Genomic DNA, 14537 nt, shown 5'->3' with positions numbered 1-14537 from the left:
CTGTTTTCCTTCACTTTCTTTTCTGATCAACCCATGGTAACGAGTGTAACACAACTAGTAACGTAACTAAAAACACTTATAGGATGCACTCCAGAAAAGGGAAACCGGAAGTTCAACTGTACTGTTGGGGTCACCACAAAAAACTGGGACAGAAAATTAAAGCCAAAAAGAATTTAGAACTTAAAGGGTACCTGTGCGTTTAAAAAGTAAAAGTTACCATATTTTTCAGACTATAAGATGCACTTTTTCTCACCCATAAATGTGGAGAAAACATTCCTGTCATATAGTCCAAATACAAGGAGTCTCCGATACAAACCACCAACCTGCTGCGATGTTAGGGACTCCTTAAACTAATCGGTGTCCTGCTCCGCTCCTCCTCTGTATTGTAAGTAGCAGTGACAGCCGTGTATCACTCAGTTGACCAGAGGAAGCCCATGGCAATCAGCTGCTTCTCCTGATTGCCACGGGCACCCTCGGGTCAGGTGAGTGCTACATGCAGCTGCCACTGCTACTTACATTACACAGGGGAGCGAAGCAGGACATTAGGGACATGGAGGACACCAAGAGGGAGAGGATTGGGAAACCAAAGGGAGACAGGACGACGACACCAAAGGGAGACAGGACGACGACACCAAAGGCAGACAGGACGACGACACCAAAGGCAGACAGGACGACGACACCAAAGGCAGACAGGACGACGACACCAAAGGGAGAAAGGACGACATCAAAGGGTGACCGGAAGAAGACACCAAAGGGAGACAGGAGGACAAAAATCAGTAAAGAAACCTAAAAAACTATTTTATACACAGCCAGCATTACTACCAGAATTTATCTCTATATCCCCTCGTGAAATGAATGCACAGCTTGCCATCACAGTCTGTGAGGGAGAGAGCAGTAATGTAAGCCGAACAGATTCCACAGCAGGGTTGTCCAACTATATTCCTGTGACTTAAATACTAAGGTGTGTGTGTGTGTGTGTGTGTGTGTGTGTGTGTGTGTGTGTGTGTGTGTGTGTGTGTGTGTGTGTGTGTGTGTGTGTGTGTGTGTGTGTGTGTGTGTGTGTGTGTGTGTGTGTGTGTGTGTGTGTGTGTGTGTGTGTGTGTGTGTGTGTGTGTGTGTGTGTGTGTGTGTTCTTCCTGACCCGCGAAGACTGGAATCAGACAACCCTGCGCTACAGCACTTCATAATACTCTAGCCTGACTGCAGGAGAGGGAGGAGAAAAGCGGAAGTGCATTGGTCATTTGCTATCCTGCTAACCCTATCCTATTAGCAGGCTGGACGCTGAGCTCTCTTTATGTAATATATACTGTGTTTAGCTGCAGATCTGAGTTCCAGAACAGAATATGCTGGCTGTGATGGGTTACTGGGGCATGAAAATCATAAGATTGGTTGGGAAGAATTAGAATTATTTGGGCACATATTTCACACATGCCATTTTTCATCTGTGAATTTCACTATCTACCTGGAGTTCAGCATTAAAGTAAACCAGAGCTTAATAAAGAAGAAAAATGTATAATTACCCACGGCTTCCTGCAGCAGCATAAACACGTGCGAGTCCCTAGCCGTCCAGCCGCGGTCTACAGTTTAGCCGCGATAAGCCCCGGTAACTTGTTCAGTCACGTCAGTTTGGGCCTACTGCGCTTGCACAGAAGACCCAGACTGGACGCGACTGAGACAGTCACCGGGGCCGATTGCGGCTGAACGGCGAGGGACTCGCACGTGTTTATGCTGCTGCAGGAAGCAGCGGGTAACAATTTTTCTTCTTTATTCAGCTCTGGTTTACTTTTATGCTGATTGACGATTTGCTATGTGGGTTATGGAACAAAAACCACTCCATTATTCACAAGATTGAAAGATTAAGAAACATTAAAATCATATTCTTATATAATAGTACTTAGGGTTAACCAGCTTCTGCCCAGATGATACTTGCCAGGAGATTCTATACATGTGTATATGTGTAGTACGGATAATGAATAAACATTACTAGCAAAGAAAAGAGTCATTTTTTATTTTCAATTCTATATTTTTTTTTTTACATTGCATCATACTGTCACAATTGCCGTTTTAAAGCCACACTGTCTTTTAAGCTATAAAACAAAGCAGGGCTAAAGACCCTTTGAACTTTTACTGCAGTAAAACCTTATTTTAAGCTGTCTCTCACTGTTTTGTTGGCTGTTTAAAGAGACACTAAAGCGAAAAAATAAATTATGATATAATGAATTGTATGTGTAGTACAGCTAAGAAATAAAACATTAGCAGCAGAGATATGAGTCTCATATTGTTTCCAGTACAGGAAGAGTTAAGAAGCTCCAGTTATCTATGCAAAAGAGACACTGAGCTTCACGACTTCCAAAGTCGCAGAGAGTTCTGTTTTCTAAAGCTTATTATCTCAAGTGTCTAACTGCACTGGTTTTTTTTTTTCCCTGCAGAAAACGGTTCAAAAGTTCACTAGCCTGCTCTGTAAAATCATTTAGAATGCTGAGTATTGTGTAAACTGCAAATATTAGAGAATGATGCAATGTTATATTTTTCTTTTGTTATAGTTTTTTTTTTATGAGAATATTTTCTTTGCTACTAATGTTCTAGTAATTATCCGTACTACACAACCAATTCATTATATCATAATTGTTTTTCGCTTCAGGGTCTTTAAGTGCTTCAGAAAACAGGACTGTATTTGACTGAGTGGGTCGAATAGCTCAGAGACTCTTTTGCATAGATAACTGAAGATTTTTAACTCTTCCTGTACTGGAAAACAATGAGACTTTTCTTTGATACTAATGTTCTATTTCTTAGCTGTATTACACATACAATTCATTATCTCATAAGTTTATTTTCACTTCAGGTTTGCTTTAATGACAGAGGTCACATATTTTACATTTCTAAATCCCACAAAACTCCCTTTGCTGATCTGAGTACATCCTTCACATTTTCAGTATCACCCGGGAACCAATGAGAAGATTCCACATTATTCATCAAGAAATGAGGCCAGGAGAAATAAGTCAATTAAAAAATACATGGTTCCTAATAAACTAATATGAGAAACAGAAATTCACCTGAATGCTTTCTGATCATATTTTCCATGACTTCATCCTCTTGCTTTTCCCTGGAATAGAACAAGGAGATAAATGCACGTGAAACCCACATCCACCAAGTCACACTTCGGCCTCATTTTGAAGTAAATCTCTTTACAGTGGCAACGTCTTTTCAAATAAATATTGTAATTACAATAAAACTAGATGAACATGTGGCGGATGTAAAGGCTGTTTCTCAAACACATAGATTGAACAAAAGTGGAGTAGAGTAGTGGCCCATACTCACGGGCTACAATTGTCGCCGCAACTTGCGGCGCGCGCGTGTTGCGGTGGCAGGTCGCCCGTGAGTATGAGGCGTTGCACGGGCGCGCACCCCGAACCGTCGCTGATGCCGCCAGGCGATTGGCGCGGTCAATCGCCTGGCGATAGTTGCCGCCGCAACTGTCGCTAGTCCACGTGAGTATGCGGACTAGCGACAGCAACCTCTATAAGAACACGGAGCTTCCGGCGGGGGGAGGAACGTCGGCGACAGCTTCCCTCGCACCACTGATCCCTCTTCCGCGTGTGTACGCGGAGGGACATGGCGACGAGCTGTCGCCGAACTGTCGTGCACACGGGCTAGCGACAGTGCAGAAATGTTGCCCGTGAGTATGGGCCATAAGACAAATCCTTTTGCCATACTACTAAGGTGTAATAAAGTACTGGTAGACAGCACTCCTGTAAATGTCTCATGGGATATGCCTAGGTCACAGAATCAGACAGCACTCCAGGCTCCAACTGTAATCCAAAGTGTTAGGACCGACACCATCAGCTTGTATATATGCTCTTTATTATGAAAGACACATTGACATAAGAAACAGCGATGTTTCGGAGGGGAACCCCTCCTTTCTCAAGCCAGCGTCTGAATGTACAAAATCAGAACAGCCTTATATACTTAACATGCATAGGAGAATATCCAATCACATTCAAATTTCACCTATGGCGACCAATCCCCTTATATCACCTCAGGCGGACCTGATGGGGAACTATATTTCTAATATTCAAATGTGCGCAAAATTTGAATGTGATTGGATATTCTCCTATGCAGGCTGTTCTGATTTTGTACATTCAGACACGGACACTGGCTTGAGAAAGGAGGGGGTCCCCTCCGAAACGTCGCTGTTTCTTATGTCAATGTGTCTTTTATAATAAAGAGCATGTATACAAGCTGATGGTGCCGGTCCTAACACTTTGGAATACTACTAAGGTGTCACATAAAATGCTGTCACATAACCAGTCCTCCAGGTTTTATTGCGTTGGTGAATAACAGGGCAGCAGCTCACAGAGACCATGAAAGGGACACCAAATTCCGGTTTGTGGCCCAATAGCCAAGCGCAATCAAGGAACATAAACAGCACTGTATACATGTACAGGTGAACTAAATTCTCCTCTGCATAACACACACACACTTTGCTCTGTCACTAAAGGCCATCCAAGCCATGGTCTGTAGGGTGTCTTTTATTGTGGCTGCCATTTTGCTTTTCAGAAAGGACCTCACATCTAGAACAGATGTTTCCAGGTGATATCTGACATATTACATGCAGTAAAGTTTTATCTCTGCCTCGGTGTCTTTCATACTAAAGGTTTGTTTACACTAGAGGAGCACAGCAGGGTCAAAGATCCAAACAGTGCTGTCAACTTCATAGGGGGAAAAAACTTCAGCAATGAGAGATGTGTGTGAAACTATGTTTATGAGAGATACTGACACAGTATACAGCTTTTGAGTTCTGGAGTGGGTGTTACAGAGTATCACTGGACTGGACTGGGTGTTACAGAGTATCACTGGACTGGACTGGGTGTTACAGAGTATCACTGGACTGGACGTTACAGAGTATCACTGGACTAGACTGAGTGTTACAGAGTATCACTGGACTGCACTGAGTGTTACAGAGTATCACTGGACTGGACTGAGTGTTACAGAGTATCACTGGACTGGACTGAGTGTTACAGAGTATCACTGGACTGGACTGAGTGTTACAGAGTATCACTGGACTGGACTGAGTGTTACAGAGTATCACTGGACTGAGTGTTACAGAGTATCACTGGACTGGACTGAGTGTTACAGAGTATCACTGGACTGGACTGAGTGTTACAGAGTATCACTGGACTGGACTGAGTGTTACCGAGTATCACTGGACTGGACTGAGTGTTACAGAGCATCACTGGACTGGACTGAGTGTTACAGAGCATCACTGGACTGGACTGAGTGTTACAGAGCATCACTGGACTGGACTGAGTGTTACAGAGCATCACTGGACTGGACTGAGTGTTACAGAGCATCACTGGACTGGACTGAGTGTTACAGAGCATCACTGGACTGGACTGAGTGTTACAGAGCATCACTGGACTGGACTGAGTGTTACAGAGCATCACTGGACTGGACTGAGTGTTACAGAGCATCACTGGACTGGCAGTTACAGAGCATCACTGGACTGGACTGGGTGTTACAGAGCATCACTGGACTGGACTGGCAGTTACAGAGCATCACTGGACTGGACTGGCAGTTACAGAGCATCACTGGACTGGACTGGCAGTTACAGAGCATCACTGGACTGGACTGGCAGTTACAGAGCATCACTGGACTGGACTGGCAGTTACAGAGCATCACTGGACTGGACTGGCAGTTACAGAGCATCACTGGACTGGACTGGCTGTTACAGAGCATCACTGGACTGGCTGTTACAGAGCATCACTGGACTGGCTGTTACAGAGCATCACTGGACTGGCTGTTACAGAGCATCACTGGACTGGCTGTTACAGAGCATCACTGGACTGGCTGTTACAGAGCATCACTGGACTGGCTGTTACAGAGCATCACTGGACTGGCTGTTACAGAGCATCACTGGACTGGCTGTTACAGAGCATCACTGGACTGGCTGTTACAGAGCATCACTGGACTGGCTGTTACAGAGCATCACTGGACTGGCTGTTACAGAGCATCACTGGACTGGCTGTTACAGAGCATCACTGGACTGGCTGTTACAGAGCATCACTGGACTGGCTGTTACAGAGCATCACTGGACTGGCTGTTACAGAGCATCACTGGACTGGCTGTTACAGAGCATCACTGGACTGGCTGTTACAGAGCATCACTGGACTGGCTGTTACAGAGCATCACTGGACTGGCTGTTACAGAGCATCACTGGATTGGCTGTTACAGAGCATCACTGGACTGGCTGTTACAGAGCATCACTGGATTGGCTGTTACAGAGCATCACTGGATTGGCTGTTACAGAGCATCACTGGATTGGCTGTTACAGAGCATCACTGGATTGGGTGTTACCAAAAAACACCTTCTGTAGGTATGCTGCAGACAAATCATAAAATCGAAACAGTTTTTCATAATCTGACCTTTATGTAACCCAATGCCACTAGCTTCCTCCAAATAAGAACCGTTGCTTCTGTGTGGATGTGCTCCCTGTGGTCAGTATGTGTGAAATCTGCAGTGTGTGCATTAGAAATGAAGAACCACAGAGTAGATGGCAACATCTGCTTTGCTATATCACATGCCCCAGCAGCTGAGATCCCCATTACACAGGATTACCAGTACAAGATACCACAAACAGCTGAACACCATCGAAATGGTGGACAAAGAACAATTCACTCACCGTAGCCTATCTTCATCCAGGCATTCTATAATCTCACTGCGATCATTGACAATAAGCAAGTACTTCTGCAGTAGTTCACTCTCCCTCTTCTTCTCCCTTTCAGATTTCAGGTGCTCTGCAGAAGACAAACAATCAGAACTGGAAACAAGTCAATGATAACTATAATGCAAGGATACTGACAGCTCTGGAGATGATGTAAAGCATCCCCATTAAGGTTAAAAGGAGGAAGTGGGTCCGCTTCAATGTCTCCAAAAATGTATTAAGGACTTATCCCAAAACAGAAAGACATGCGCAATGCTGACATGTTTCGGACCTGGTGTGGTCCTTAATCTTAGCAACGTTGCTATGATTAAGGACCACACCAGGTCCGAAACATGTCAGCATTGTGCATGTCTCTCTGTTTTGGGATAAGTCCTTAATACATTTTTGGAGACATTGAAGCGGACCAACTTCCTCCTTTCAGCTCGAATATTGGCTCAGGCCGCCCAGGTCCAGCTCTGTCTATTGCCGGAGTGTAGCGGTATATCTACCTGTTTCCCATTAAAGTTAGCTGTTGGGAGAAAATGTGATGCTCACTTCTCAGGACAGGACCCTGCGGTCACCCATGCTTTCCTTCTCTTTCAGGCCCCATTGCTCCCCAATGCAGCTGTAAAATGTGTGGTATTTGTATCCATCATTCTAACCACTCTTTTCAGTACGAAAAGAGTGGTTAGAATGATGGATACAAATATGATGGTCCACAATTTTGGAAAGAGGGCAGAGGTGGCAATCAAAGCCACAGGCCATTTTGGAAGAAGGCATTGCTGGATGTTCACCATGATGACAGCAGTACACAGAAGAAAAAAAAAATGGAGCACCTGGGACTGCGGGATGGTTAAGAGTAAGGTGATAACAGGGGAAGGAGGGTTGGTTAAAGGTTAAGCGACACCAGGGGGGATTAAGGGTTAGGCATTGGTAGAGGGAGGGTTCTGTGTGAGGGTAGGTTCAGTTACAGTAAAATAATCAGTAAAGACTACCAATAATTTAAAATCGGGATTCAGTCGTAGAATATCACTAATTTTAACGACATTCTACTAGCGGCAATCCCCTACGCCTTTTTTAATTTGTTCTGCCAGCAGCTGTACTATGCTCCCCTCCTGTGTGCTGCAGGCAACTGTACTATGCTCCCTCCTGTGTGCTGCAGGCAGCTGTGCTATGCTCCCCTCCTGTGTGTTGCAGGCAGTTGTGCTATGCTCCCGCCTCCTGTATGATGCAGACAGCTGTACTATGCTTCCCTCCTGTGTGCTGCAGGAAGCTGTACTATGCTCCCCTCCTTTGTGCTGCAGGCAGTTGTGCTATGCTCCACTCCTGTGTGCTGCAGGCAGCTGCGCTATGCTCCCCTTCTGTATGATGCAGACAGCTGTACTATGCTCCCTTCCTGTGTGCTGCAGGCAGCTGTACTATGCTCCCCCTCCTGTGCGCTGCAGGCAGCTGTACTATGTTCCTCTTTCTGTGTGCAGCAGGCAGCTGTGCTAAGCACCCCTCCTGTGTGCTGCAGGCAGCTGTACTATGTTCCCTTTTCTGTATGCTGCAGGCAGCTGTACTATGCTCCCCTCCTGTGTGGTGCAAGCAGCTGTATTATGTTCCCCTTTCTGTGTGATGTTCCCCTTTGTGTGCTGCAGGCAGCTGTACTATGCTCCACTCCTGTGTGCTGCAGGCAGCTGTGCTATGTTCCCATTTCTGTGTGCTGCAGGCAGCTTTACTATGTCCACCCTTCTTATTCTGCAGACAGCTGTACTATGTTCCCCTCCTGTGTGCTACAGGCAGCTGTGATATGTGCCCCCTCCTGTAAGCTGCAGGCAGCTTTACTATTACTGTCCTCCTTTTTTACTCTGCAGGCAGCTTTGCTACGCTGCCCCTTTCTACATGCTGCAGGCAGCTGTGGTATGTTCTCCCTTCCTATTCTGCAGGCAGCTGTACCATGCTCCTCTCCTGTATGCTGCAGGAAGCTGTGCTATGCTCCCTTCCTGTATGATGTAGACAGCTGTACTATGCTCCCTTCCTGTGTGCTGCAGGAAGCTGTACTATGCTCCCCTCCTATATGATGCAGACAGCTGTACTATGCTCCCCACCTGTGTGCTGCAGGCAACTGTTCTATGTCCCCCTTTCTGTGTGTTGCAGCAGCTGTACTATGCTCACCTTTCGGTGTGCTGCAGGCAGCTGTGCTATGCCCCCTCCCCTTCTCTGTGCGGCAGGCAGCTGTACTATGTTTCTGTATGCTGCAGGCAGCTGTGCTTTGCTATGCTCCCCTCCTGTGTGCTGCAGGCAGCTGTGCTATGCTCCCCTCCTGTGTGCTGCAGGCTGCTGTGCTATGCTCCCCTCCTGTGTGCTGCAGGCTGCTGTGCTATGCTCCCCTCCTGTGTGCTGCAGGCTGCTGTGCTATGCTCCCCTCCTGTGTGCTGCAGGCTGCTGTGCTATGCTCCCCTCCTGTGTGCTGCAGGCAGCTGTGCTATGCTCCCCTCCTGTGTGCTGCAGACAGCTGTGCTATGCTCCCCTCATGGGTGCTGCAGGCAGCTGTGCTATGCTCCCCTCCTGTGTGCTGCAGGCAGCTGTGCTATGCTCCCCTCCTGTGTGCTGCAGGCAGCTGTACCATGCTCCCCTCCTGTGTGCTGCAGGCAGCTGTACCATGCTCCCCTCCTGTGTGCTGCAGGCAGCTGTACCATGCTCCCCTCCTGTGTGCTGCAGGCAGCTGTACCATGCTCCCCTCCTGTGTGCTGCAGGCAGCTGTACCATGCTCCCCTCCTGGGTGCTGCAGGCAGCTGTGCTATGCGCCCCTCCTGGGTGCTGCAGGCAGCTGTGCTATGCGCCCCTCCTGGGTGCTGCAGGCAGCTGTGCTATGCTCCCCTCCTGGGTGCTGCAGGCAGCTGTGCTATGCTCCCCTCCTGGGTGCTGCAGGCAGCTGTGCTATGCTCCCCTCCTGTGTGCTGCAGGCAGCTGTGCTATGCTCCCCTCCTGTGTGCTGCAGGCAGCTGTGCTATGCTCCCCTCCTGTGTGCTGCAGGCAGCTGTGCTATGCTCCCCTCCTGTGTGCTGCAGGCAGCTGTGCTATGCTTCCCTCCTGTGTGCTGCAGGCAGCTGTGCTATGCTCCCCTCCTGTGTGCTGCAGGCAGCTGTGCTATGCTACCCTACTGTAAATTGCAGGCAGCTGGACTATGATACCCTACTGTAAATTGCAGGCAGCTTTGCTATGTTTTCACTCCTGATTCTGCAGGCAACTGTACTAGGTTCTCCTTTCAATGTGCTTCAGGCAGCTATATTATGCTCCTTTTGTTGTATGCTAAAGTAGTGGTGCAAGTGATCTGCTTCCAAGAATCTGCAACACCCATTTGAACAGTTAAGTCTGTCTTTCTCATCAATCTTTAGTTTACAGGCACTCCCACATCTCTAATTCCTTTGCATGGTGTGGCTGGCTGTGCTATAGATTAGGTCAAATCTGCACCAAGGGCAACGACTCACTATTCACTACAATGACTCACAAGCCCCTTGTTAGCGCCTTTAGGCCACATCCTGGCATTCTTGAACGCTCACCTGGTTTGTTCATCAGATTGCGCAGTTCAATCTCCACATTCTGCTGTTGGTCCTCCAGAGCCTGTTGCCTCGATCTGTAAAACAATGACAAAACCATTAAAAGTCTGCTCTTTCTGCAAACCTTGAAAGTCAGCCAAGCTACTTTTCTTTCATTCAATGCTTGTTTACACTGCCTGATGGCTGCCAACAAACACACACACCCTTCTAACGTCTGACTTCCAGGGCAGAAGAAGCAGCAGACACTGAATAGGTCTTTCATGAGCATCACATAAAAAAACTAAAGCAAACAATTCCTAAATGTAACAATAGACACAAGTAGAGCTTCCTAACCCAGGCTTGCAGCAGCGGCTTGTCTGCACACTGCAACACCACTATTCTGCAGAGCTCCTATACTCACCTCATCCCTGGTAGAGAAATTCATCACAGTTCTTTTTGTAAGAACTGGAGTGACATTTCCTCTTCATCATCAATGCAACAAGCTGCTGTCTACACTATGGGACATTGCAGCGATCTGGCGGCTCGATTAGCCGCCGGATCGCCTCTTCCGCGTGCCCGCAGTGTCCCCGCGCGTGCGCCGCATTCGATTCCCCGCTCGTCCCCGCCGGCGCCGCTAATCTTCTGCTCGATTCCCTGCCATTGTCCCCTCGCGGGGAGCAAGCAGGGAATCGGCGGTGCGGAGATCCGTCCTGACGGATCTTATCAATCAAGCCGCATTAGCGGCTCGATTGATAAGGAGCATCGCGGCCGCATCTACTCGTGTAGATGCGGCTTTAGGGCCATTGCATTCCACCCTCCCATCACCCCTGCATTTGCAAACCCAGAAAGAAAGGGAATTCAAATGGGGATATCCTCCCAGCAGCCTAATTCAGCGATTATAAAGAGGAAACAGAGTTCTGATCTGGCAAACAGTACAGTGCTGAACTTCAAGGGAGAAGCTGAATATAAGCTCTTTATGTATTGAGACTCGGGACCTCTCGTAAACTGATATACTATATACCGTGTTTCCCCTAAAGTAAGATATCCTCCGAGCATAAGCCCTAGCAGGAATTCCTAGCATGCTTGAAATATAAGACATCCCCCGAATGTAAGCCCTAGCAGCAGCTCACATGACACCAGCAAGTCACACTCAATACAAAGCCTGGGTACAGGAGAGCAGCTGTATAATGCGAGTTCTACAGTCCTGTATATGTGTGTCAGGCAATTTGTGTTTTTGTTAGAGCCAGCCCTCCTGATCTGTTGTGATGATCATCAGCAGCACTTCACATTTTCCCAGGACACACAGCTTATCCTATCATAGCTCTGGGAAGCCTGACTGAGTTCTCTGCCTGCAAGAAATAGACTCTTACCCACATGATCAGCAGAATCAGTTTCTTGGAAGGGATAGCCAATATCTGCAAACCACAAGCTCTGTGTATGCTGCTTGTGTTTCAGCATGGCATGCAGTATATACATTTTGTATAGGAAAACTACCAGTGTTTCCACCAAAAATAAGACATCCTCTGAAAAGAAGACCTAGTACATCTTTTGGAGCAAAAATTAATATAAGACAGTGTCTTCTTTTTGGGGAAACTCTGTAGCCGTGTACGCCCAGAGCAGGATCATCCACCAGAGAACCAACACAGGTTGCTTGGGGGCCTAGTGGGAGATAAGGGGCCCACCAGACACCTGCTGACTTCACTTCAGCTTACCAAAAAGACCACAAGGGGGGTCCAAATCTACTACCCTGCCTAGGGATCGATTACATCTTAATTCATCTATGTGTACGGCAACAGCACAGACTGTACTGAGTCCCATTTAAAGAGGAACTCAAGGGAAAATAATGTAATAAAAAAGTGCTTTACTTCTACAATAATTATTTACAAAGGATTTAGTCAGTGTTTGCCCATTGTAAAATCTTTCCTCTCCCTGATTTACATTATGACATTTATCACATGTTGACATTTTTACTGCTGGCAGGTGATATCAGTGGAAGTAGCTTCTGCTTGCTTTTTTGTCAGTTGGAAACAGCAGTAAACAGCTATTTTCCACCCACAATGCAACAACGTTCACAGACAGGAAACTGCCAGGACCATGGTCCTCACAGTTTCCTGTGGGAGGGGATTCACCACAAAATCAGCCATACAGAGCCCCCTGATGATCAGTTTGTGAAAAGGAATAGATTTATCATGTACAAGTGGGGGTATCAGCTACTGATTGGGATGAAGTTCAATTCTTGGTCACAGTTTTTCTTTAAGTTGCCATGTTTAGCTTAATTTCCTGGTCTGGATACACAGCCCTAGCCTGGTCACACCCCAATACTGCTGGCCACACCCCCTCCAGAACCCTCGCAATGTCTTTCCCACTACAACAATACTGAGGCTAGTTAGCGGGAAGATGAGGGAGGGCATTAGTGGTCACGTTCACATGCAACCATGGGGACACATTAGGGCTCAGTAAAACCCAAATGAGTTAGCAGGGCTGCCTAGCATGCAGCTGTATTATCAGAAGGTAATCAGAGGCCCAAATAGTTTCCCTATAAGGAGAAAAAGCACCTAGAGACTGATCTTTTTTAACCTCCTTTTATAATATACAGGGAGTGCAGAATTATTAGGCAAATGAGTATTTTGACCACATCATCCTCTTTATGCATGTTGTCTTACTCCAAGCTGTATAGGCTCGAAAGCCTACTACCAATTAAGCATATTAGGTGATGTCCATCTCTGTAATGAGAAGGGGTGTGGTCTAATGACATCAACACCCTATATCAGGTGTGCATAATTATTAGACAACTTCCTTTCCTTTGGCAAAATGGGTTAAAAGAAGGACTTGACAGGCTCAGAAAAGTCAAAAATAGTGAGATATCTTGCAAAGGGATGCAGCACTCTTAAAATTGCAAAGCTTCTGAAGCGTGATCATCGAACAATCAAGCGTTTCATTCAAAATAGTCAACAGGGTCGCAAGAAGCGTGTGGAAAAGCCAAGACGCAAAATAACTGCCCATGAACTGAGAAAAGTCAAGCGTGCAGCTTCCAAGATGCCACTTGCCACCAGTTTGGCCATATTTCAGAGCTGCAACATCACTGGACCCCCCAAAAGCACAAGGTGTGCAATACTCAGAGACATGGCCAAGGTAAGAAAGGTTGAAAGACGACCACCACTAAACAAGACACTCAAGCTGAAACGTCAAGACTGGGTCAAGAAATATCTCAAGACTGATTTTTCTAAGGTTTTAGTGACTGATGAAATGAGAGTGAGTTTTGATGGGCCAGATGGATGGGCCCGTGGCTGGATTGGTAAAGGGCAGAGAGCTCCAGTCCGACTCAGACGCCAGCAAGGTGGAGGTGGTGGAGGTGGAGTACTGGTTTGGGCTGGTATCATCAAAGATGAGCTTGTGGGGCCTTTTCGGGTTGAGGATGGAGTCAAGCTCAACTCCGAGTCCTACTGCCAGTTTCTGGAAGACACCTTCTTCAAGCAGTGGTACAGGAAGAAGTCTGCATTCTTCAAGAAAAACATGATTTTCATGCAGGACAATGCTCCATCACACGCGTCCAAGTACTCCACAGCGTGGCTGGCAAGAAAGGGTATAAAAGAATAAAAACTAATGACATGGCCTCCTTGTTCACCTGATCTGAACCCCATTGAGAACCTGTGGTCCATCATAAAATGTGAGATTTACAAGGAGGGAAAACAGTACACCTCTCTGAACAGTGTCTGGGAGGCTGTGGTTGCTGCTGCACGCAATGTTAATGGTGAACAGATCAAAACACTGACAGAATCCATGGATGGCAATCTTGAGTGTCCTTGCAAAGAAAGGTGGCTATATTGGTCACTAATTTGTTTTTGTTTTGTTTTTGAATGTCAGAAATGTATATTTGTGTAGGTTGAGATGTTATATTGGTTTCACTGGCAAAAATAAATAATTGAAGTGGGTATATATTTTTGTTTTTTGTTAAGTTGCCTAATAATTATGCACAGTAATAGTCACCTGCACACACAGATATCTCCCTAAAATAGCTAAAACTAAAAACAAACTAAAAACTACTTTCAGAAATATTCAGCTTTAATATTAATGAGTTTTTTGGGTTCATTGAGAACATAGTTGTTCAATAATAAAAATATTCTTCAAAAATACAACTTGCCTAAAAATTCTGCACTCCCTGTATATAACAAGATCCACAGAGGAAAAAAGAAAAACAGTGAGTAAATAGCCCAGGAGAGGTAACAAGGACTGATAGAATAGATGTGTTCAGAGTGCCCCTTTAAAAATACCCGCACTTTGCATGAATTACTAAACTAGGTATAAATAATTGCTAG

The 14537-nt window shown here is 46.2% G+C and overlaps 1 protein-coding gene across 1 annotated transcript in view; it reads right to left on the bottom strand.

The window, feature by feature from the left end:
- The window catches only part of MICALL2 (MICAL like 2), a 109424-nt gene that overhangs the window by 3109 nt on the left and 91778 nt on the right, over positions 1 to 14537 (bottom strand). Inside the window, exons 15-17 of the mRNA XM_068244506.1 lie at positions 10246 to 10319; positions 6680 to 6794; positions 3054 to 3103 (exon numbers count right to left, since the gene is read on the bottom strand). Coding sequence (XP_068100607.1) covers positions 3054 to 3103; positions 6680 to 6794; positions 10246 to 10319 — 239 coding nt within the window. The remainder of the gene's footprint in view (positions 1 to 3053; positions 3104 to 6679; positions 6795 to 10245; positions 10320 to 14537) is intronic.

This window comes from Hyperolius riggenbachi, chromosome 7 (assembly GCF_040937935.1).
Source record: "Hyperolius riggenbachi isolate aHypRig1 chromosome 7, aHypRig1.pri, whole genome shotgun sequence".
Classification (NCBI taxonomy): domain Eukaryota; kingdom Metazoa; phylum Chordata; class Amphibia; order Anura; family Hyperoliidae; genus Hyperolius; species Hyperolius riggenbachi.
The sequence above is the reverse complement of the archived record's forward strand: the minus strand, read 5'-3'. Positions and strand labels throughout refer to the sequence as shown.